Source organism: Gopherus flavomarginatus, chromosome 1, assembly GCF_025201925.1.
Source record: "Gopherus flavomarginatus isolate rGopFla2 chromosome 1, rGopFla2.mat.asm, whole genome shotgun sequence".
NCBI classification, from domain to species: Eukaryota; Metazoa; Chordata; order Testudines; family Testudinidae; genus Gopherus; species Gopherus flavomarginatus.
The window spans coordinates 261,401,616-261,426,845 of NC_066617.1; the positions used below are offsets into that span (position 1 = coordinate 261,401,616).

At 44.5% G+C, this 25,230-nt stretch overlaps 1 protein-coding gene and 2 long non-coding RNA genes across 8 annotated transcripts in view; 1 reads left to right on the top strand and 2 right to left on the bottom strand.

Annotated features, from left to right (window-relative positions):
- Window positions 1–659: 659 nt before the first annotated feature.
- LOC127050677 (uncharacterized) lies at window positions 660–12,375 on the bottom strand. Its single transcript, XR_007774264.1, has 2 exons — window positions 12,278–12,375; window positions 660–1,002 (listed from the first exon to the last, which is right to left on the bottom strand). It is a non-coding gene; the product is annotated as an uncharacterized LOC127050677 (long non-coding RNA).
- Window positions 12,279–25,230, top strand: part of ANKRD10 (ankyrin repeat domain 10) — a 42,790-nt gene continuing 29,838 nt past the window's right edge. The window contains exons 1-4 of one of the 6 annotated variants that reach the window (XM_050949973.1): window positions 12,460–12,547; window positions 13,153–13,260; window positions 19,240–19,392; window positions 23,185–23,276. In XM_050949973.1, coding sequence (XP_050805930.1) covers window positions 19,252–19,392; window positions 23,185–23,276 — 233 coding nt within the window. In that variant the 5' untranslated portion in view covers window positions 12,460–12,547; window positions 13,153–13,260; window positions 19,240–19,251. Of the gene's footprint in view, window positions 12,548–13,152; window positions 13,261–13,322; window positions 13,429–16,311; window positions 16,390–17,272; window positions 19,130–19,239; window positions 19,393–23,184; window positions 23,277–25,230 lie in introns of those variants that run through there. The other 5 variants (XM_050949993.1, XM_050949963.1, XM_050949985.1 and 2 more) reach the window with 5 other exon arrangements.
- LOC127050631 (uncharacterized) overlaps window positions 16,226–25,230 on the bottom strand; it is a 45,906-nt gene continuing 36,901 nt past the window's right edge. The window contains exons 3-4 of the long non-coding RNA XR_007774260.1: window positions 19,444–19,567; window positions 16,226–16,471 (exon numbers count right to left, since the gene is read on the bottom strand). This is a non-coding gene — a long non-coding RNA (uncharacterized LOC127050631). The remainder of the gene's footprint in view (window positions 16,472–19,443; window positions 19,568–25,230) is intronic.

The following is a 25,230-nucleotide window of genomic DNA, read 5'->3' on the forward strand; positions in this document are numbered from 1 at the left end:
ACTTCCTAAATAATCTTGGCACAATTTCCCCCTCTCTGAAATAAATATGCTTTTAATACAGGGTGGATTGATTTGAAATCAAGGCAATTTAAATCAGCTATTTAAATCACTACATGCATTTAAAAGCCTTGATTTAAATAACTGATTTTAATAAATATTTCCATTTGTATTTCAGTTATTTTATAAAGAAAAGTGCGTTCTCATTGGTTGATATAACCATTACAACATATTGATTTACAACTAAAAAGAGTCTTTACACTAGATTTGGTGCATTTTTTTTTGCTACTGTGACATTGTCTAGGGTACAGTCTGGACTGTTGAACAGCTGTGTCCCTTCAGTACTCCAACCTGGGGTGCCTTTTACAGTGCTTTAGTGTGGGAGCAGTCACTCATGACCTGTTTACTTAGAGCCTCCAGCATTTAAACTACTCCCAGCTATATCATAAGAGTGATACAGTTAGCCAAGCTTGAATTATATTACAGAGCGACATTAGCAAATTCCAAGTCCCAGACTTGTGCCCAGAAATGTGTGCCAGTACCCTCATGGACAATACAAGCTCATAGAAAGTCCATCATTTCATTAACAGAAAATTATATGCACAAATCTTGTTTCCCCAAATGAAGTTTCCCAAACACTTCAATCCAAACACACACCGGTGTAGATAAAACAAGTTTATTAACTACAAACAAACAGATTTTAAGTGATTACAAGTAACGAGGCATACAAGTCAGAATTGGTTACAAAGAAATAAAAGGTAAAACACCAGCTAAGTGAATTTAAAGCAAAAGGATTTATCTTACCACATGCTTACAGCAGTGTAGTTAGAGTCCTTTCAGCCAGGACCCCACCCCCAGTTCAATAATGCTTCCTTTTCTTTCAAGTGTTGTTGATGCTGTGAGTAGAGATCAGGGGAGAGAGGTGATTTGGGGCCTCTATTACTCATTTTTATCTTTTTCCTCTTCTTTGAGAATCATCTCCAGCTGGGGTTCAGGAGACAAAGTCTGGGGTCAGAAATGTCCATGCATTCAGCATATTTTTTATTTAAATATTTTAAGAAACTAATAAATTTAGGCCTTAAATTTTGTATTAAATTCAGATTTCATTATAAACAGGCTTATTTTTTTTTAAAAAAAGTAATTTAAGTAACAATTAAACCCTATTTTAATAAAAAAAAAACTTGATTAAAAAAAAATCCTGTATTTTTATCCATGCTGCTTTAATGCAGGCCAGTGTGGTAGGATTCATTCCCTTGGAGGCGGAAGGATAGTTACCTCATTGGCACATTATGAAGACGTTTCTTATACGCATAAGAACTACCATATTGGGTCTGATCAATAGTTCATCTAGCTTAATATCCTATCGCCCAGAGTGGCCAATACCAGAGATCCAGGGAAGGGCAGTTTTGTAGAGATCCCCTCGTCTTCCCCTCCTGGCGTCTGGCAATCAGAGGCTTAGGGTTGCCCAGAGCATGGAGTTGATCCCTAATCAGCTTGACTAATAGGCCTTGATGGACCTATCCTCTATGAAGTTATCTAGTTCTTTTTTGAACCCAGTTATGCTTTTGGCCTTCACAACATCCCATGGCAATGAGTTCCACAGGTTAATTGTGCATTGTGTGAAAAAGTAGTTCCTCTCGTTTATATTAAACCTGCTGCCTATTTATTTATTTGGGTGACCCCTGGTTTTTTTATTGTGGGAAAGGGTAAACAACACTTTTTCCCACACCAGTCAAGGTTTTATAGACCTCTATCATACACCCCCAATCATCTCCTTTCTAAAAACAGCCCTAATCTTTTTAGTCTGTCCTCTTATGGATGCCATTCCATAGCCTTGATCATCTTTGTTGCCCATTTCTGAACCTTTTCCAGTTCCACTATATCCTTTTTGAGATAAGGCAGCCAGAATTGGACACAGTATTCAATGTGTGGGCACACCATTAATTTATATAGTTGGCATTATGATATTTTCTATCCCTTTCATAACCGTTCCTAACATTGTTAGCCATTGATGGATATTGAGCTGAAGTTTTCAGAAAACTATCCATAATCACTCCCAGATCTTTCTTGAGTGGTAATTTAGAACCCATCATTATATATGTACAATTGGGATTATTTTTTTTCCAATGTGCATTACTTGGAACTTATCAATGTTGAATTTCATCTGCCATTTTGTTGTCCAGTCACTCAGTTTTTGTAAGATTCGTAGAATATCAGGGTTGGAAGGGACCTCAGGAGGTCATCTAAGTCTAACCCCCTGCTCAAAGCAGGCCCAATCCCGATACAGATTTTTGCCCCAAACCCTTACATAGTCCCCTCAAGGATTGAACTCACAACCCTGGTTTTAGCAGGCCAATGCTCAAACCACTGAGCTATTCTTCGTAATTCTTCAAAGTGTGCTTTATACTAAACTATCTTGAATAAGTTTGTACCATATGCAAACTTTGCCACTTCACATTAACTCCCTTTTCCAGATCACAAAAGAATATGTTGAACTGCACATGTCCCAGAAAAGATCCTTAGGGGACCCCACTCCACTGTGAAAACTTACTATTTATTGCTACTCTTTCTGTCCTTTTAAAAAGTATTGATCCATAAGAGGACCTTCCCTGTTGTGCCATGACTGCTTACTTAAAAGCCTGTGGTGAGGGAACTTGCCAAATGCTTTCTGGAAAAAAAGTACACTATATTACTCCTGGGAGAATACTGTGTATATACATAATTAATAAGCTGTGCATATTTTTAATTTTTTGCACAGAAAAAAAGTTTCTGCTGAAATGTTGCCGCAGTTCCAGATTTTTCCCACCAGAGGACGCTGTGGTACAAGAACAGAAGCAGCTCCCAGCAGAAAATAACTTCTGCAGTTCCACCTTTTGTCCACCAGAGGGCTCTGTGGCAAAAGAGCAAAGCTGCAGCTCCCAGGGAAGAGAAAGAGCCTGCCTTCTTAACAGCACCTATAAGGCCAAGTCAGGAGACAGAGGCTACAGGGAGAAAGACAGCATGGGGAGATGGGGGAGGTGTCAGAAAGGGGAGGACAGACTGGGCCAAAGTCTGAATGGGAGTGGAGGCACAGGCCACAGGGGGAAGGGAGGTGCAGGGCCACATGGTGATGGAGAAGGGGGAGCAGAGCTACATAGAGACAGGGGAGTGGCTGGGTGGGGATACAGAGACGCATGGGGATAGGGAAGGAGTTACTGAGCCATATGGGGATGGGGGGAGTGGAGGCACACAAACACATGGGGACAGGGGCAGATGTGCCTGACTGAATGGGAAAGGCTAGGGATCAGCCAGGGTCTGCATGGGGGAAGCTCCCTAATAATCCTTCCCTGCCCCCCTAAATGTTCCGTACTTTTCCCACCCATAACCAACAACCCTTCAAGTTCTCACACAGGCTCCTTCCCAGCAATTTACTTCCCTCTCCCTCAGCTCCTCCGTTACCCTTGACTATCCAAGCCTTTGCACTTCTTTTGCGGGGCGAGGGAAATATGGTTCTGTATTGTAGTTTAAATCAATTATTACTCAGAGTTCTGTATTAACATGCCTAGTAAGGAATCTATTTGTCAAAAAACATTTCCTGAATCTTTTTTGTTGTCTGTATTGTTAGAGACATACTTGCTGACAGGTATTTTGAAACAAATGACCAAAAATAATTGAAACTGGTGTGATACTATGGTGTTATTTTGACAACTAAAATACGCAGAATTTTGCAGAATTTTAAAATATTGTGTGCAGAATTTTTAGGCACAGAATTCCCACAGGAGTAACTATATCGACTGCATCACTCTTATCCACATGCTTGTTGACATCCTCCAAAGAATTTTAATAGATTTGAGAAGGAAAATCATGCATCACCAAAGTCATGTTTCCCCAGCAAATTGTGTTTATCTTTGTATCTGATAATTCAGTTACTTGTTTTAGTTTTTACCAATTTGACTAGTACTGGCATTAGGCGCACCAGCCTGTAATTGCCAGGACAGCCTCTGGAATGGTTTTAAAAATTTGGTGTTATATTAGCTACCTTCCAGTCATCTGATACAGATACTTGTTTCAGCAATAGATTACATATACTAGTTAGTAGTTCTGCAATTTCAGATTGAAGTTCCATCAGAACTCTTGGGTGAATACCATCTGATTCTGGTGACTTTTTAACTGTTTGTCAGTTTGTTCTAAAACCTCTTGTATTGACACATCATTTATTCAATTTGTACACAGTCAAAAAAATGAACTGAGAAAATGCTCTGTTTAGAGGAGGAAGAGAACTTACTATATACTTTCAGAATCAGACATTCAATATAAAAAAAAAATGGTTACTCATCTTTGTAACTGTTGTTCTTCGAGATGTGTTGCTCATATCCATTCCAGTTAGGTGTGCGCGCCGCGCGTGCACGTTCGTCGGAAGACTTTTACCTTAGCAACTCCAGTGGGCCGGCAGGTCGCCCCCTAGAGTGGCGCCGCCATGGCGCTCGATATATACCCCTGCCGGCCCACCCGCTCTTCAGTTCCTTCTTTCCGGCTACTCTGACAGTGGGGAAGGAGGGCGGGTGTGGAATGGATATGAGCAACACATCTCGAAGAACAACAGTTACAAAGGTGAGTAACCGTCTTTTCTTCTTCCAGTGATTGCTCATATCCATTCCAGTTAGGTGAATCCCAAGCCTTACCTAGGCAGTGGGGTCGGAGTGAGAAGTCGCAGCATGAAGCACTGCAGAGCCGAAGGCCGCGTCATCTCTGGACTGCTGGACCAGGGCATAATGGGAAGCAAAGGTATGGACGGAGGACCAGGTCGCCGCCCTACAAATCTCCTGGATGGGCACGCGGGCGAGAAAAGCTATCAGTGATGCTTGTGCCCTGGTAGAGTGCGCAATCACATGGCCCGTAGGGGCGTGAGCCAAGTCATAACAGGTCCTGATACAGGACGTCACCCATGAGGATATCCTCTGTGAGGAAATGGGAAGTCCTTTGATTTGGTCCGCTACTGCCACGAAGAGCTGGGGGGATTTGCGGAACGGTTTGGTCCTCTCCACATAAAACGCGAGTGCCTGGCAGACATCAAGCAAGTGGAGTTGTTGCTCCCTGCGGGACGAATGGGGCTTTGGGAAAAAGACGGGGAGAAAGATCTCCTGGTTGACATGAAAGGCTGAGACCACCTTGGGGAGAAAGGCAGGGTGTGGTCTCAGCTGCACCTTATCTTTATGGAAGACCGTATACGGGGGATCTCCCGTGAGGGCCCGGAGTTCTGACACCCATCTGGCTGAGGTGATGGCCACCAGGAAAGCAGTCTTCCAGGAGAGAGAGAGCAGGGAGCAAGTCGCTAACGGCTCAAATAGAGGGCCCATGAGCCGAGTCAGAACCAGGTTGAGATCCCAGGTAGGGGCAGGGGGTCGAACCTGGGAGTAGAGACGTTCTAGTCCTTTCAGGAATCTAGTCACTGTAGGGTGAGAGAAAACCAAACGGCCGTCTCCCCCCGGATGAAAGGTGGAGATAGCCGCCAGGTGAACTCGAAGGGACGATATCGCCAGGCCCTGCTGCTTGAGGGACCAGATGTAATCGAGAATACTGGCAATAGAAACCTCCACAGGGAGGGAACCCGTCTCCGTGCACCAACAGGAGAAACGCTTCCACTTGGCCGAGTACGTAGCTCTAGTGGAAGGTTTCCTGCTGCCCAGTAGTACTCGACGTACAGGGGTAGAGCACCGTAGTTCCGGTGGTCAGCCACTCAGAGGCCACGCCATGAGGTGTAGAGACTGGAGGTCCGAGTGATGGAGCCTGCCGTGCTCCTGGGTGATCAGGTCCAGGTAAAGGGGCAAGGGGACTGGGTCGGCCAGAGACAGGTCCAGCAACATCGGGTACCAATGTTGTCTGGGCCACACTGGAGCTATCATAATCAAGCGGGCCCTGTCCCTGCGCACTTTCAGAAGGACCTTGTGGACAAGCGGGAACAGAGGGAACGCATAGAGCAGGTGCATCGTCCACGGGATAAGGAAGGCATCCACTACCGACCCTGGTTCCCGCCCTTGAAAAGAGCAGAACATCTGGCATTTCCTGTTCCCTCTGGACGCGAAGAGGTCCAGCCGGGGACGACCCCACCTCTGGAAGAGTGAGAGGGCGACGTCCGGGCGAAAGGACCATTCGTGCGAAAGGAAGGATCTGCTCAGATGGTCTGCCAGCATGTTCCGTACTCCGGGGAGAAAGGAAGCCATGAGGTGAATGGAGTGGGCTATACAAAAGTCCCAGAGCCGCACTGCCTCCTGACATAGGGGAGAGGATCTCGTGCCGCCCTGCTTGTTGATATAGTACATGGTCGTCGTGTTGTCGGTGAATACCGAGACACAGCGACCTTGAAGCTGATGGGAGAATGCTTGGCAAGCAAGGCGGACCGCCCTCAACTCCCGTATGTTGATGTGGAGGGCCACTTCCTGAGGAGACTACTAGCCCTGCGTCCTCAGAGTTCCGAGGTGGGCCCCCCAGCCCAGGTCTGAGGCATCCGTTGTTAGGGATACCGAGGGTTGGGGCGGATGAAACGGGAGCCCTGCACACACTACGGACTGGTCTAGCCACCACCGGAGGGAATCCAATACCTCCTGGGGGATGGTGATAACTGCGTCCAGCAAATGCCTAGCCGGACAGTATTGTGTGATAAGCCAGAACTGGAGGGGCCTCATGCGAAGCCGCGCATAAGCCGTAACAAAGGTGCAGGCCGCCATGTGGCCTAAAAGGGTTAGCCACATCCTTATAGAGGTCAAGGGAGCCGTCTGTAGACGCCGAATGATGGCTGACAGCGTCTGGAACCTGGACAGCGGCAGAATGGCCCTGGCCAAGGTGGAGTCCAGAATGGCCCTGATGAACTCTATCCTCTGCGTGGGGAGCAGAGTGGACTTGTCCATGTTGATAATGAGGCCCAAAGCTCCAAAGAGTCTGCTGATCTTGCGGACGTGGTAGTGGACCTGCGACTCTGACGTGCCTCCAATCAGCCAGTCGTCGAGGTAGGGGAATACGTGTATGCGACTGCGTCGAAGATATGCGACGACGACCACTATGCATTTCGTGAATACCCTCGGGGCCGTGGAGAGGCCAAACAGGAGGACTGCAAATTGATAATGGTGGCGATTGACCACGAACCAAAGGAAGTGTCTGTGTTGCGGAAAAATGGCTATATGAAAATAAGCGTCCTGCATGTCAAGGGCGACATACCAGTCTCCAGGATCCAGAGATGGGATAATGGTCCCCAGGGATACCATGCGGAACTTCAACTTCACCATATGCTTGTTGAGTTCCCGCAGGTCGAGGATGGGTCTGAGGCCTCCCTTGGCCTTGGGGATCAGAAAGTAGCGGGAATAAAACCCCTTGCCCTTCTCATTCTCCAGAACCGCCTCTATGGCTCCTTTGTCGAGGAGCGTCCGCACCTCCTGAAGGAGGAATTGCTCGTGAGAGGGGTCCCTGAAGAGGGACGAGGGTGGGGGGCGGGAGGGAGGGCATGAAATAAATTGCAGAAGGCATCCCGTTTGCACAGTGCGTAAGACCCAATGGTCGGAAGTTATTTGGGCCCACGCCGGGAGGAAGAACGAAAGGCGGTTGGAAAACGGGGGGAACGGATCCGTGGGGGAAACTGGTACAGCATCCTCGGGCGCACCTTCAAAATGAAGGTTTTGGGCCAGGTAGGGCTTTAGAGGAGCCCTGATTCTGCCCCCCTTGGTTGCCCGATTGTCTACGCCGGCCATTCCTGCTTCGGCATCTACTAAAGTCTTGCCGCTGGCAGTACTGGGGATAGGGCCGGCGCTGCTGTTGCGGCCGGAAGGGTCTGCGCTGCGTCCCGGGCGTGTGCATCCCTAGAGAGCGCATGATGACCCTATTGTCTTTCAGGCTTTTCAGCCTGGGGTCAGTCTTCTCTGAAAACAGGCCCTGACCTTCAAACGGGAGGTCCTGGATGGTGTGTTGGAACTCCAGAGGAAGGCCAGAAACCTGTAGCCAGGAGATGCAGCGCATTGTAACCCCTGAAGCCAGAGTTCTGGCGGCCGAGTCTGCCGCGTCCAAGGATGCCTGCAATGAAGTTCTTGCAACCGTCTTGCCTTCATCAAGAATTGCCGCAAATTCTTGACGCGCATCCTGAAGCAACAACTCCTTGAACTTATCCGCTGCTACCCAAGAGTTATAGGCATAGCGGCTAAGGAGGGCCTGTTGGTTAGAGACCCTGAGTTAGAAGGTGCCCGCTGAGTAGACCTTCCGGCCTAGCAGGTCCATGCACCTCGCCTCCTTGGACTTCGGTGCTGGGGCCTGCTGCCCGTGGCGCTCCCTCTCGTTCACAGACTGCACGACGAGGGAGCACGGGGTTGGGTGTACATGCAGGTACTCATATCCTTTGGAGGGTGCCATATACTTGCGCTCCACCCCGCGTGCAGCAGGAGGGATGGAGGCCGGTGATTGCCAGATGGTATTAGCATTGGCTTGAATAGTCCTGATGAAGGGAAGGGCGACTCTGGTGGGAGCATCCGCTGAGAGAATGCTCACCACAGGATCTTCAATTTCCGAAACCTCCTCAGCCTGCAAGTTCAAGTTTTGCGCTTCACGCCTGAGGAGGTCCTGGTGCACGCTGAGGTCGAGTGGAGGAGGACTGGAGGATGACGTTCCCGCCACTGCCTCATCGGGGGAGGACGACGAGGAGACCCCCAGTAGGAGCGGGTCCACAGGGGGCTCTGTCTGTACCAGCACCTCTGATTCTGGAGGGAGCTCAGGGCCCTGCTGGTTAGATCGGTCTTCCCCCGCTGGAGGGGGGGAGGGCGAGACAACGAGGCCTCCGGAGCCCTGCGCTCAGACGCCACAGGTTGAGGTGGAATGTGTTGAGGGCCCTGGGCTTGATGGTATGCCCAGGGCGTCCAGAAACCCCACTGCTGCGGTCCCTGATCCTGCGGAGGAGTGTCATGGAAGAGGGCCGCGGGTCTGTCCGCATCAAGGGTGCACATGCTGTCTGTCTGAGATGAGACAGACGGCTGCCGGGAGGGCCATGGTGGGGCCGAACGTGGCTGGTAGGGCTCCCTTGGTCTCGACGTCGACGATCTTCTCGGTGCCGGGGACCGGTACCGGGAATCGTACAGGTGTCGGGATTGGGACCTGCCACCAGCACGGTGCCGGGAGGTCGATCGGGACCTGCAGCTGGCGCGGTGCCGGGAGGTTGACCGGGACCGGGACCTGCCACCAGCTCGGTGCCGGGAGGTCGACCGGGGTGCTGACTGCCGACGGGAACGGCTCCTGGAGTCTCGGTGCCGGTAGCGGTGACTCGATCCAGACCGGAGCCGGGAGTAGCGAGACTGTCTGGAAGATGACCGGTGCCGCGAGTGCAACCGGTACCGCCGAGGGGAGCGGTGCCAGGACTGCGAGCAAGAACGTCCACGGTGCCGGGACCTCGAAGGGGACTGGTGCCGGCTGGGCGAGTCCGGAGACGGCGCTCGCCTTGTCGCAGGCTTGCCTCTAGATATAACCCGCACCGGGGGTACCAGGGGTTGAGGCTGGGTAAGCTCCATGAGAGCAATTAGGTCCCACGCCAAAGTGAATGTCTCTGGCGTCGAAGGGACCAACAGCTCAACCCCAGATCTCATAGGGGAGCTAGGAGGGACCGGAGTCGACGGACCTCCAGGGCCCGGAGTCGACGGAATCCCTGCTGGTGGTGTCACGGCAGAGGTAGATGCCGGGCGCTCCGCTTGAGCCTGCGAGGATGGAGTCGCAGACTTCGAGGGTCTTGCGTCGGGTCCCGGTGCCGGGGAAGGTCGGTGCCAGGGCATCTTTCCGGTGCCGGCGCGGAGCTGGCGCTCTGCGTCGAGGCCACAGGGTTAAGTGCCGCTTCCATTAGGAGAGTCCTTAACCTCTGGTCCCTATCCTTTTTTGTCCGAGGCTTAAAAGCCTTACAGATGCGGCACTTGTCTGAAATGTGCGATTCCCCCAGGCACTTCAGACAGGCGTCGTGGGGATCGCTCGTCGGCATTGGCTTTTTGCAGGCCGAGCACTGTTTGAACCCCGGCGAACCAGGTGCCGGGCGCAGGGAAGGGCTATAGCCCAAACCCGCTAACAAGTATATACAGTTATACTATAATTAACACTAACTAACTACAATTAACAACTATCTACAACTATGAGAACAGTGAAACGAAGGAGAGCTAGGGACGTGGAGGACAGCTATGCCGCGCTCCACAGTTCCAACGACCGACACGGCGGTAAGAAGGAACTGAGGAGCAGGTGGGCCGGCAGGGGTATATATCAAGCGCCATGGCGGCGCCACTCTAGGGGGCGACCTGCCGGCCCACTGGAGTTGCTAGGGTAAAAGTCTTCCAACGAATGTGCACGCGCGGCACACACACCTAACTGGAATGGATATGAGCAATCACTCGAAGAAGAACTCCAAGCTTTCATGCCATTTTTAACAGTTATGTATTACATTGCACTTGCAACCAATCTGAATCATTCTGTCATTCATCTGTTTTAGATTCTGGTAAACTGACTTTTTTCCAAAGTTAGAGACGTTACTAGCTACACAAGACCACACACAGTGGTTTATACTAAGTTTATACCATGGGCACTTTCTTTTATGTTTGAAATACCAACAGGACAACAGCATTACTTGTCTCATCATTATTGTGGTAAAAATAAAGTAAGCCATTTTTAATTCCTTCCAACTTTGCAAAATAATGAACAGTAATCGGGAAACATTTATTTCCCCTATTTGAGGCATCTGTTCTGATTGAGGAGAAAAAAGTGCTAATTTGAGATCATTAACTAAAAGTTGCTGCAATTTCAGTGCCATTGTCAGTAATTCTAGGTGCTTTTGTAGGTCCACAAGGCTTGGGTTGTGGGTTTTGTTTTGTTGGGTTTTTTTGGCACAATTTCTGAATGTGATATACATTTTGGAAGCGATTTGTTACCCCAATCTTGTTTAAAATAACTAAAATGATTAATCACACCATAGTAAACTTCTTGTATTTCTGCTGCTGTCACTAGACTCTCCTGAAGTGCATCCTCTGATTTTAAAAAAAAAAGTTCATTTCTGATTTTTCACAGCATCTTTGTGTTTTGTACATTCCATGTGAATAGCAACAGCTCTTCTCCTTTCATATTTAATTGAAAATGCTTGATGAGACAAAATACATTAAGCCATAAATTCATCAATTTTGCAAAGCCAGTTTTTATACCCAGGGACCTTACACCACCCATCATTTTAAGTACAATAGTCCTTTTTCCTTTTCATACTATCTTGGAACCGCCACCACCATATCATGCATTTTGAAAAATGGATCTGTTCCCTTTGAAAGTGCAAAATTCTGTTCTTGCTCAGGATCCAGAATTATGTTTGGTTGCTGCGAGAGAGCACTGATTTTATCGTAACTACATAATTTAAGTTGCAGCAGCAGTACAACAATTGAATGGAGGCGAGATGGCAAGTGTACATTTTCTCACAACTTCAAACACCAGCTGGACTATAAATAGCCTTGGCAGAATTCAATTTTTTTAAATAATTTCAACCATTTATTTTTAAGCTTTTTTCTATTTAACAATGTAACTATTCAAAGCTGTGGGAAATGGGAAGAGCCAACAAGGAAACCGATGGCAGTGGATACTGAAAGTCAAAAGGTTAGACCTTTATGACTTAAAAAAAAAAACAAATTCTCAACATCACATCAGTTGGTAGGACTTACAGAGCCTTAAAGCCAATTGTGACAAGGTCTCAAGCACCGTTTTTCTTACTGTGCCAGCATGGGTGCTGAACTAGGCGTGCTCCCCCATCCTGGGGCTTGAAGTGGTTTCTATTGTATACAGGATTTACAGCTTGCTTCAATGGCTCTCACCCCCCCATCGCCTAGCTGTGAATTTCCACCATCTGACTATGGACTCTCCAGGAACGCCTGAACCTAAAGCGTGACTGCCCTGCTCAGCCTGAGGCACCGTCCCACGCCCGCCCTGGAGCGGCGCCTGTGAAGCTTCTCTGGGCTGCTCACTGCAGCCCCCCACCGAGACCCATCTTAGTCCCCGCGACTCCCTGATCTGCGAGGCCCCGCGCGGCCCCGGGTCAGACAGCGGCAGCGCGGCCTCTGCCTTGCGTCATCACAGGGGCAACGCTCCGATGCTGCGCGCGCTCCCTCTCGTTCCCGGTCAAGCTCACGGCCGGGGGCCAAAGCGGCACCAACAGCTGGCGGCCTGCAGGCGGTGACAGGAACAGCCAGAGCGCGCGCGCGCCTCCCGGCCAACCGCTCCCCTCCCCGCCTACGCCACTCGGGGAGGAGCCACGCGCCCGCCCCACCTGGTTCTTTGTGCTCGGAGTCGGTCGGGACTCAGCAGCAGCCTCGAGCCTCCGTCGCCCCCGATCACTATGTCGTTGGGAGTCGGCCCGGAGGCGGGATTCTCCAGCGAGGAGCTGCTGACCCTGCGCTTCCCCCTGCACCGCGCCTGCCGCGATGGGGACCTGCCCACCCTGTGCGCGCTGCTGCAGGGCTCGCCCCGCTCCGACCTGGCCGTCGAGGACTCCTTCTACGGCTGGACGCCCATCCACTGGGCCGCGCACTTCGGCAAGGTGCGGCCCGGCCCGGCCCGGCGAGGGGGCGCTGCCCCGCGGGACCCCCAGGCTCACACGGCGCCATCTTGCCGTGCTCGCTGCGGCGGGAGGGGCGGCCCGGGACCCACCACCCGGCTCGGCGGGGGTCGCGGTACTGTCCGCACCCCCCGGGGAGCGCAAGCGGGCGGGCTTTGGGGGCGCCCCGACGGCGGGGAACGTGGGACGCGCCGGGCTCTCGGGGGGGGGGGAGGGGGGCTGTTCACGTCCCGGGGGAGAGCTAACGGCTGCCTCGGCATCCTGCCTTCGCGCGGCCCCGGGGGAGGGACGGCGGCTCGGGGCCTGTGGTGGGGCGAGGAAGCGCCGCAGCTCCCGATGCCGCGAGCGGGCCCGGCTCCTCCCGGAGCTTTATTGACACGGACAGATCCGTGGCCCCTGGCCAAGCTTTCGAAAGGTGCCGGGGTCACCGGCAGCTGCGGCGGGAGCCAATGGGGAGGAGGAGGGGCAGGTGCTCCTCCCCCAGCGCGCGGGGGCGGGGCGGCGGGGTGTTGAGTTACCGCGGGCCCAGGAGGACCCACTCCCCTCCCCCGCCCCGGGTCCAGTAACGGTCCTTCTTGCGCGCGCAGGCTCCACCTGGAGACTTTGCTCTGTTTTGGTGCCCGTGTTATGACGACCGGCGTGTGTGTTCAGAAGGAGGCGATCGCTGAGCGGAGCGCGGCCCAGGGGCCCTGAGGGTGAGCGGCGCCGGGGGGATCTGCCCTGACGGCTCCCTCACTGCAGTGCCTGGGAGGTGAAAGGGCGCGATGCGTCGGGTCTGGGTCCCCTGAGACAGTTTTGTGTTATAATTGCGGGTAGGACGTGGCCCCGTGTGAGGAAGTGCGGTGGCCCCAAAACACCTGAACGTTAACTCCCTTATTTTCCCCAGTCCCTGTTATGGTTCTCCCTCCCTTCCCTCCACATCTTTTGTGATTTTTCTGTCTGCAAGCCGCATTCTGGCTCTTTTCTTTCTGGTATTATAGGGGAAGAGCAACCGTTTGTGCCTTTAACCATTGCTTTTTGTCTCAGGCTATGTAAGTTTCTTAAAGGAACTTGTAGAGGGAACAATCAGGCCTGCAAGCTAATGGTAGATATCCTGCACAGAAAGCCCTGTGGGCAGACGTCTTTCTTTAATGAAAATACTAAAGGGAATGCAGATGATTTGTTTTGCATACAGATACATACATGAAAACATAACTAACATTTTAGTGCTCTTAGATTGCTGCACTTTTGGCAGCATCACAAATCAGAACAATTAGTCCAATTAAAGGAGGCTAAGCCTTTGAGGAGAGAGGCAAGAGGGCAAGCCAACAAAGAGGATAAGCAGGATACCAGTAAATTAAGGAGCCTCAATTCAGTTTTCCAAGGGTAGGGGCAGAGCTGGGTCATTAAAGCTCAGTGAATTCCTTTGCTGTAGCAGAGCCTTGCTGTATTTGGATTTATGAAGAGCTTCTGTACATGTTGATGTAGTATGTTTCAATTACAAACCTTTACTAAGGCCACGTCCACACTACAGAGTAAAATCGAAATTAATAAAATTGATTTTATAAAACAGATTTTATAAAATCGATTTTACGCATTCACACTAGGGCACATTACTTCGCTGGTGTGCGTCCATGGTCCCAGGCTACCATCGATTTCCGGAGCGGTGCACTCTGGGTAGCTCAGTAAAAGAATGGGACCAATAACTTCGATTTCCGTCCACACTAACCCTAAATCGATTTAGGAATATCGATTTTAGGGTTACTCCTTTCGTTTAGCTGGAGTACAGAAATCGATTTTAAGACCCCTTAAAATCGATTTTAAGTGCCTTGTAGTGTGGACAGGTACAGCGTTAAATCGATTTAACGCTGTTTAAATCGATTTAACGCTGTAGTGTGGACCTGGCCTTATATTTGTGCTAAGGAAAAATAAAACATTTTAAATAGACATCAGGTAATTAATTCCTGAATTTGTGATCTGGTACAGAAGTACCTGGAATACCTTTCATTGGATAAAAATAAATACAACATGTTGCTGAGAAATGAAAATAGCTACTTCCATTGAACTTACGCACATACTTTTTTTTTTCCTGCTGTTGTGTTTTCTTTAGTGGAGCTTATCCTATTTCAAAATGATCATTACTAGGGGTTGAATTAATTGCATTTCTAAACATATTGTGGATTTTAAAAATATTAGTTTCTGAAAAAATTAAATTACTGGACCTCACTCTGTTCCTTAGTCTAGCCCCTTTCTGCTGCTCTAGTAGAGTAAAGAGGCTATAAATATGACAGATCTTCCCATCCCAGCTACTGAGTCTCCTGTCATGGGGCAGTCACCCAGTGGTGCGAATCCAGCTCCCAGGCTACCTTCATCTCTGTGTAGGGGATGTAGCCGAAACATTATCATGTTCCGGTCACCCCTGACTGGTGGAATACCCCTTATGAGTGCCAAAGCCATCAGGCAAACCTTATAACAGCTTTCTTATGTATGTTGGACTAGTGTAGAATAATTCCCAAGACTGTAGAGCCCCAGCTTGTGCCTTTGTAGACACCCACTCCCTCCTGCTGCACCAAGCAGGTACTAGGCACAGAAGAGACTCGGCCCCACTATCTTCACAGATAATTTAAAAAAAAAAAAATCAGGTGTTTTGACTAATACCAGTAAACAAGAACTATCATTTTGGTGAGTGCCCCCACAAGGAAACAAACTGGAAGGTTTAGTTTTATTAGAAAGAGACTACATTTTTTGGAGGGTTAGGGAGGTAAGGAAGGGATGACAAGGATCAGTATTTGTAAATGGAAAAGGATAAAGGTAGTAGGAAGAGAAATGCAGTATTCTAGTTTCTAAGAAAGTATTACAAATAGAGCACAGTTCCAAAACAAAAAACAGTAAGAAAATGTATGACTAATTGTAATAGCAGGTAACAGTGCCTTGGCATTCGTAAGGTCTGAGGGCTCATTTGTCAGTATGGACTTCCACTGGTAGGATTTTGTGTTAAAGTATGTTCATGAACTTAAACCGCAGTCAATCCCAAGCTGCTCCTTAATACATCATATACCTCTGGAGCAGTCACTGTTTTCTGTATATTCCCTAAAAATTGAGATATGCTTGTCTCCTGGGACACTAATGGATTCCTACAAAATCAGCTACATCCAAATTAATTAGTATTCAAGAAAGTATTGTCTAGTTCATTTATATAGTGCCTTGAATTACGCTGGGTGTTGTACAAAGCTATAAGATAGGTCAGAATATAAAAGACTATATGATCTAAATAGCCAACATCCAGACAAGGGAATTGAGAGCAGGGATACAGCACCAAGATAGTGGATTTTTTTTTTAATGCTTTCCTTCTATATTTGTGGGGGAGGGGTTGTTTTTTAAATCCTTGACTAATTGGCCATATGTTTTCTATGACCATATCAGCTTGCCTCTTGCTTTTGTAATCCTTGCCTGTTTTGTGATCCTTGACTGTTGTTGTTGTTGGACTATTTTACTTTACTTGTATATAAGATAAGGTAAGTAAATTCTTCTATTCTTCTTTGGGCTGTTGTTTTAAAAAAAGTACATAGTCCAGTGTCCCCCCCCTTCCCTGTCGTGTAAGTCCCTGGAACCCTCCCCATCTTCCTTGATTAACCCTGATTCTCAATCCCCACTGTAGCTATATCATGAACTTGAAAAATATTCTTTTTTTTTTTTTTTTATTAAAGAAACCAAAAAGATGATCACCAAAACCAGTGCTCAGTGTTCGAGTGCATGGGACAAGAATAAGGGAACCTGGTGTTCTGGCCTCTTCCTGACTAGCAGCTACTTCCATTTTCTGATGGAGTTGGGACTCGGAGAAGCAGGTCTCTCAGTCCATGAGGCAGAAGGCCTCGTGTTCTGAGTTTTAATGAAGTGCAGCAACTCATCTTCTCTATTCTTAGACTTCTTAAAATTAGAGAAGAAAAAGTAAAAAAGAACCATTTTAAAAATAACCTTGTTAAGTTACAGGCTTTGAAACAATGCTAGTATGGGTTACAAATCAACCTTAAATGCTAGAAGAAGGGCACTGGTTCTCCAGTTCCATTGCTTTTCTCTGGAGTTGACAGACTGCGACCTACGTGTAACTCACAATAAGTTGTCATTGAGGTTTCCCTGCCCCTCTCCAGGCCAGTAATCTGGATTTATATGACAAAAAAAGAAAAATCCTTTGCTTTTCGCAGAGTGAAAGATTAACACTTTCACTATAACTTTTAGACATCTTAGTCTTTGTTGCAAAATCTCTTACAGTTGCTAATGCTGGCTCAACTTCACCATTGTAACTTTGATAGGTGGGCTGTTGGCTGTCATTGGTGTCTTAAGCAAATTATTTACCCCTGCTTGATTATGGTAACCAGTTAATGACATTGAGGGCCTTGGTGTGTAAACACCAGTAGAGGCAAACCAATGTTGGTAATGGTGGGCAAGTTTTCCAGAGTTCACACCACCACTGCAACTGTATCTCTATTACAGCCTCTTTAAGTTGGTTATCTCTCAATATAGCTTTTAATTATTACTGCAGTTTTAGCATCTATTTATTTATTTATCTTTTCAAAGAATACCTTCTCCTGTGTTGAATGTTAGGGTTTGTGGGAGCTAGGTTCGTTAGCACTATACTTCTTTGCTCACCCCAAGATATTTTTATTCACCGATTCCAAGGCCAGAAAGGACCATTTTGATCTTTTAGCCTGACCTCCCATAAAACCTAGGACTTCCCCAAAATAATTCCTAGAGCATCTGTTTTAGAAAAACATCTGTTATTGATTTAAAAATTTGTCAGTGATGGAGAATCCACCACAATCCTTGGTAAATTGTTCCAATGATTAATTACCATCACTTAAAAATGTGTACCTTATTTCCACTATGAATTTGTTTAGCTTCAGCTTCCAAGATTGGATTGTGTTATACCTTTCTTTGCTAGATTGAGAGCCCATTATTAAATATTTGCTACTCATGTAGATACTTATAGACTGTAATCAATTCTCCCCTAAACCTTCTCCTTGTTAAGGTAAATAGACTGATCTGTTTGAGTCTGTCATTATAAGGCATGTCATCTAATCCTTTAATCATTCTCATGATACTTCTCTGAACCCTCTCTGTTGCATGGTGAGTTACCTTATTTCCTTTATACCCAATCTTAAATCCACTGAGAGTTTTTAATGCATTTTATTTTCTGTATGCTGTTCATACATCCTGTTTTCTCAGCAGAGAAGTACAGTTAGTAATCAGAGTTCTCTTAAACCTAAACCTATAAATTCATAAATTACAGATTTATTTTTAACTTTTTTATTAAACTAGTAGGGACAGTCGCTAATACCACAACACATTTGCTCAATTACAGTTGAAATTTACAAAATATATGTAGTGATCATGGTATTTATGCAAAAATTTTCAAACCAAAATGCCTGATTTTAGTCACTTGACTTGAAAACTTTGATCTACATGCTTTTAATCTGTAGAGTAAAATTAAGCATAGTACAGTGATGCCTAGTATAAAACAAATGTATGTTTGTACATTAGATAATTTCCTAGTGATTCCTGTTCCTGAATGGCATAAGTTGGTGCCATTGCGTGACACAATTTTCCAACCACTTTTCTCTAAGCCATTACCTTTGCAATTCTGCTACACCTCCCACACACTAATCTGACATCTTTTCAAAGCATTCTCAGAATTATTTTAATGTTGAAATATTAAAAATTTCAGCATTGTATGATATGAGATTCTTTGTCAGAATAAAGAGACACTGCCAAAGTGATCATATTTGAAAAAGCAACAAAGAGTCCTGTGGTACCTTAAAGACTAACAAATATATTGGAGCATAAGCTTTTGTGAGTGAATATTATGCTCCAATACATCTGTTAGTCTTTAAGGTGTCACAGGACTCTTTATTGCTTTTTACAGATCCAGACTAACACGGCTACCTCTCTGATTACTTATTTGAAAAGACAACCAAAAAACCCAGACAGATCCTTTTGCTATGTTACCAGTGACTGCACTACAGAAATTTTAAATGGAAAGAATTGTAATACATATACTCTTCAGCATTTTTATGTTATATTTTCATTTAACTCAACAAGTATACTGAAAAGTTAATAAGCATTTTACTTTCTTTTTAGAGTATGAGTTTCCAAAACTTCAAGGAAATATTAAAGTAGAATTTTTAGTTATCATTCTTTACTGCATGCTCTTCATGCTCCCTTCCTTTTAAACTTTCCTAAAAACATTTAAGTTCACAGTAGGTTTTTTTAATTAAAAAAACTAAAGTTCTAGCAAATGCTACTTGACAGTATCTATTTATAAAGTTGCTTTTACAACTTTCCAGATCAGAAACGGAGCACCTTTTCTGACAGACGCAAACAGGATACAAATCCCTGCTGTAATCATCTCTAAAGTATCAGTTTTTTCCCGTATCAAATTAATGGTGTTGGGTTTGTTTAAAAATTTTTTTTTGGCAAGAATTGCATTTCTCTTGGCTATTTCTTTAGTGACTGAGAAACCTGGAAGAGGTGATGAAGGCCCGGTTTATTATTTTATTAGTCATGTTGTTCAGCCTGCTTCCACTAATGGTCAGTTTAAACTGATATTGTTCCTCTTTCTCCTTTAATTTAATCAGCGATGTATATAGTATCGGTATATTTGGGTAATTTCTAAATTATTTTCCCCTTGTCTATTTAAGCTGGAGTGTCTAATGCAGTTAGTGAGAGCTGGCGCTACTGTAAATGCCTGTACAACACGTTTTGCCCAAACACCAGCCCATATTGCTGCTTTTGGAGGACATCCTCAGTGCCTGATCTGGTTGGTTCAAGCAGGGGCCAACATAAACAAGCAGGTATGGATTAATGTTGGGTTTGATATTGGTTTAGTTTTTAAAAATACTTACATAGGTCTGGATTCACAAAGGACTTGTGCTGTGATGCTGAGTGTTGCAGTGCCTAACTTCAAGGCACCTAAAAAGTCACAGGAACAGTGTTGCAATCCACAAAGCCTGAGTTAGATGCCTAAACCTGGTACATAATGAATGGGGAGAGATAAGCATCTTAGAATGTGATTCCCAAAGGCTAGCTGGCTAGGTGCGGAGCAACCTAAATAAGCTGACGGGAGAGGTTTCTTAAGCTCTACCCTTTTCATGGAGATAGGCACCTCTCTGCAGCCTGGATGTAGGTGACTATCTCTGCTGGTAACCCACCGTGGCAGGGTATCACTTAGAAGGTGGGAGATCCAGGTTCCAGCCCCACTGCTCTTGTGCCTCTGCCAAAGCTTCAACAGCAGAGATTGAGGTAGTCTCACACTGGAATATCCCATAGTTCTGGAGTTAGAGCAGAATAGGTGTCTCCTTTCAGAGTGGGGAATTGAACTAAGTTCTCCCAAATTCCATGTTGAGTACTCCAGTCATTGGGCTGAATGTTATAACGTGGGTGGATTTTGAATGGTACCACACACCTGGATCGGGCCCCGAACACAAAATAGGCATTCACTTGTCTTTCCTCTTGCCAGTTTGTGGATTGCACTGGGCTTAGGTGGGAGTGAGGAAGCAGTGCACGAGCCCGTGGGCAGAAACATAGGCACCTTGGAAATATTTATGCTGAAAACCTAGGCACTGAGTGAGTTCAGGTGCCTACAGGGTTAGGCAGCAGCTGAGCAGGAGTTTTATGGGTTGCAGTGAGGCCTAAAAATGGGAATTTAAGGACCTACGTACCTTTGTGGCTCTGGGCCATAGTCCTTAATGAAGAATAGTTTGGAAAAGTTTTAATTATTTGTATCTCCTGCTTTCTACAGTTAATGCTTAAGTGTCTTATAAAATGAGATTTATAAAGAAATTGTAATGACAGTTAGAGTAAATGTGTTTTAACTCAACTGAAGATTTGAATAACCCATTTTTCTGCTCCAAGATTTGAGGTGTGGCTGCTGTTTTCAGTAAAACTCTTTATCAAGTTGCTGTTATTAGCAGCAAGACCACAATTCTGTTGTTACAATGCATCTCTTAAACAGATAAGAATGTAAAAAATACAACTGTAAGTCAAGCCACCATATCTAATTAAATAATGGAAACCACCAGTTAAAGCAACATGATTCAATCAAAATTCTAACTGGTATTAATAGGAGCTGACTGGGATTATTTTAGGATTTCTCTTCCGCGGCTAAAGGTCTTATAAAATTCAACAAGTGACTTCTTTAAACTGTTTTTAAAAAACATACATTTTTCATCATAATATGGATGGATGAATAGATTTTTCTCTGAGCTAGTTAATCTTCATTACTGTATTGTGAGGCTGGACTAAGATTTATTTGTGGGTGGAGAATGTATTAGTATAATAGGCAATGAAATTGCCTAGGTAACTTTTGTACTCTGGAACTTTCTTAACAGTAATAGAGACAAACAGTAATAACAGATTTGTATTGCTGTGCCATTGTAAAAAATGTGGTTATTAATGCACAGCAAGCATGACCATAAATCCCTTCAGTGCTGAACAATTTGCCATGTATATTCTAGCACAGTGGTTCTCAAATTCTGGGTTGGGACCCCAAAGTGGATCACAACCCCATTTTAATGGGGTCACCAGGGCTGGCTTAGAATTGCTGGGGCCCAAGGCTGAAGCCCAGCCCCTACCACCTGAAACCTGAGGGGTTCAGCCCTGCATGTTGCGACTCATACTACAGGTCCCATGCCTGGAGCTGAAGCCCTTTGGCTTCAGCTTTGCTGCCCTACCGCACCCGGGTCAGTGGGGCTCAGGTGTGCTCAGGCTTCAGTCCTCGCTCCTGGGGTCATGTAGTAATTTTTATTGTCAGAAGGGAGTTGTGCTGCAATGAAGTTTGAAAACCCATGGTCTAGCAGCAATGAAAACATTTATTGTAATGCTATTTAGTGGTGATTAATATAAACAGATATATAGATTTTTTTTTTTTAAATCTACAGTGGTGGATCAGAAATTTTACAGTTGCATTGTTGTCTAGGTAATACTTCACTTTTAACAACAACAACAACAAAAAAAGGGTTACTATCTTTATGCTGTAAAATATTTACCATAAAACAAATAACTTGACAATATTGCACATCCTAACTCTGCTGTAGGAACTTTAACTTTCATTTTTAGATTTTATTTTTATTAAGCAGCTTTAACTTCTAATGTAATTTTTTAAAAGAAAAGGTTGTGTGTGACCATTTTAATATCCAAATGATCTCGATTGTTAAGACGAATGGGTAGGAGAGCATCCACTGAGATCGCATTTTCCTGTGTGTTTACAGAGGCTTGCATGAGAGCAAGAGGTTAGCTTTTACCTTGAGGAAGGACTGTGCTATGATTGATTCAATGAGACATGAACAGTTTCCTACACAAGTTACCCCATCATCAACCTCTGGAGCTGTTCAGAAATGTGCATTTTTGTTGTCACAAAAGGGGCTTACTTAGGATATGCTGTAACTGAACACGCTCAAACTTAAGAACTGGATTTCCAGACTTATAATTTCATTATCCCACTAGCTTCTTTGCTTGTCTCAGTTTAGTGTGATGAGCCTTCTCTTGTAGTAACAGACTCACAGAAAGGGTCTGGATGAGAAGTGCTTTTCTTGCTATTGAACTTTATTCTGTGTAGCCTATTAGCCACTGGAAAAGAGAGAGTGATTTTTCCTGTTGACCCATTCTATCTGGTAATCTATCCAGACTATTGTACCGAATAAAAAAAGTGATTTTGGCAGTAGGGAGAATTCATTAGTTTTCCCTTAAATTTGATCTCAGATGTCCTTTCGAAAAAATATAATTTACTTGCTAGTTTTCAAAATTCAGGGGTTTTTTTAAGTTCAGGGATGGGGAATAACTTTTGTCAATGACAAGTGGGTTGTGTTTTCCAGTCTGATGTAAATCCCAGCATGCTTGAGTGTTTTCCTCATAATCTAACAAAACAAACCAATCATCTTCTAGTTTAATATAATTGTAAATAATTTTATTGCTCCAGAAGTGTGTTTCAAAAGTAGCGAGTGAATAATAGTTATAATTTAAATGTTGCCACCTTAAGTACAGGATTTGCTATTAAACAAATGCTGTAAATAATCACAATGATCATATTTTCTGTAGTTCCCTTAATCCACTAAATGTCTTTTAATTAGTGGCATTACCCACTCCATGGTCTCAGAGGTGTTGGAGGGATTTTATCTGGGACAGCAGGAGGGGAAAAAAACACCTTGACCCATCTAAAGAGCATACCTCCGTCTACTCCTCTTAATAAGACATTCAGCCCTCTCATGGTCTATGCGGGACTCTGGGCTGAATGGTAGGTCATAAGGCAATAGCAAGCCTATTGGCTCCTGTGAACTTAAGCGTTTTGTACTGGTGACCCCTTTCACACAGCAAGCCTCTGAGTTTGACTCCTTCCCTTATAAATTAAAAACACTTTTTTATATTTAACTCTATCATAAGTGCTGAAGGCGAAGTGGGATTTGAGGTGGAAGCTGACAGCTTACAACCTTTGCAACACTACTAAAGTAGTGGTCACATTCATAACTGGATACTCTTACTAATCCATTTCTTTAATTCATGTCAGGAAAAAGACACTGAATGTTTAGAAATAATGTAATTTTATTTTTTTGGAGTAGTTATACCTGACAAAATGTGCTCTGTCTTTGCAGGATTATGTTGGTGAAACTCCTATTCATAAAGCAGCACGATCTGGTAGTATGGATTCCATAAGTGCCCTTGTAGCTCATGGAGCTCAAATAGAGTAAGTGGGGTTTTTTGCTTGGTTGTTGTGTGTCTAACTAACATAGGATAGTAAACATAGATACTAATAAAACTGAAAAAATCAGAACAGTAAACATCTTATTAAAAGAACTTCAGTTAGACATGTTCATTTATTGTAAAACTTAAGATTTTTAACATAACTAGTAATAAAAAATATTGCACTTGAAGTGATATCAATCAGTGCAATATATGAAACAGAGTGTATATTTAAGTTATTTAAACCATATTTATCACACCTGTGTAAAATGCCCCAAAATTTTACATCTTGTCTGTTATGTAGTTATCTAATGAATAAATTTACAAAAGAGCTAGAGCAGAGTTATTTGCCAAAAAAAGATACACTCAGCTATTAGTGTAATAACTTTTGTTAGTATATATTGTATATTTGCACTGTTAACTTTTTTCTTTAAAGGTTTATGTACTGCAAAAACATTCAGAAAATTTCACAAACTTTTGCAACTTACAGCATGGACAAAATGGATGCAGTTTTCACCTAGACATGTTGAGTATAAGCTCTACGGCTTATAATAATGTAAATACTTTAGCACTTTGTTTATAATTAGAACTAGCTTTTATTATTTAAATGATAATTAGTGTGTTTTTATATTTTAACCTGCAATGTGAATCTCTGAGTTATAAGTGAAATAAGAATCAGAGTTAGTTTCTTGTTTAACCCTTTGGTTTCCATCTTACTGTTTTTTGTAACGCATCAGTGAAATCTGCCTTAATTAGTTTTTTGTTACAGTACCATATAATGTCCAGAAAGCAGCATAATTTACAGGTTAATAATATTAAACACAACTGTCTTGCTAGTATAATCGTGTTCAATTAAAAATTGTTATGCAAACTCTGAGTAGAATCTTGACATGTTACTTGAAATCAAACTTAATTTTGTAAATCCCCATTTTGAACTGAACACATCTGAAAATAAATGCTTGAGGCAAACTTGAATTAAAATTTACTGTGGAATTGAGGAAGCCTTAATTACCATCAATTAGTAGGTGACCAATTGATTTTGAAATTGTCAGGATAATGTTAAGTGGTATAAAACTTTATAATAAAGTACTTGAAATAAATAAGATTCTAGAAGTAAAATAAACTAATAGTTAGCACTAATAGGGTTTTCCTTATACAAGCAGTACAGTTAAGGGAGACTGCTCTAAATTTAAATCATTGCATTAATCTTTCCTGATATTGATACGTCATTCTGCTGTGTAGGCAAAATATTGTTATAAACTTTTGTAGAGGGTATCTAACTTTAGCCAAAACTATTTTTGGTCTTTCTAATGTAGTCTGAGGTGCAAAAGAAATAGTGCAGATTTATGACAATTTGATGTAATAGATTACAAATAGACAAAATTGGTAATTTCGTTATTTATACAGTGCCTTAGGTGTTCCATGGGGCTTTATAGACCAGTAAAATAACAGGCCCTCCCCTGAGGGGATTATAGTCCAAGGCCTCAGTTTTTCAATCTGATTTGTTTCTGTGGACTGTTAGTCTGCATGAACCCTAACTGAATGCAGTTGGACTCTGTGTAAGCCCACGTGTCTGTGTTTATAGATCAGTTTCCAGGATCGGTGCCTCAATTTGATTAATCAGTTTTATATGGAGTGAAATCCTGGGCCCAGTAAACTCAATGAGAGTTCTGCCATTAACTTCAGTGGATCTAGGATTTCACTTATAGTTTTTCAAATTTAAATGCCTAAAATTAAGCCATATCAATATTTAAACATCCGAAAAGGGTACTGATTTTTAGGCATCCAGGTTTGAATCTGGACCAACAGTTAATGGTCTCGTTGATTATGTAACCTCTTGAAAATTCAGAGTACCTGAAGTATTAAATTTTTATTCATATCTGTTATATTTCTTAAAGAAAAAAAATTGGACTCTTCCCACTATGCTATACTAATTAATTCAACCATGGATATAGTAA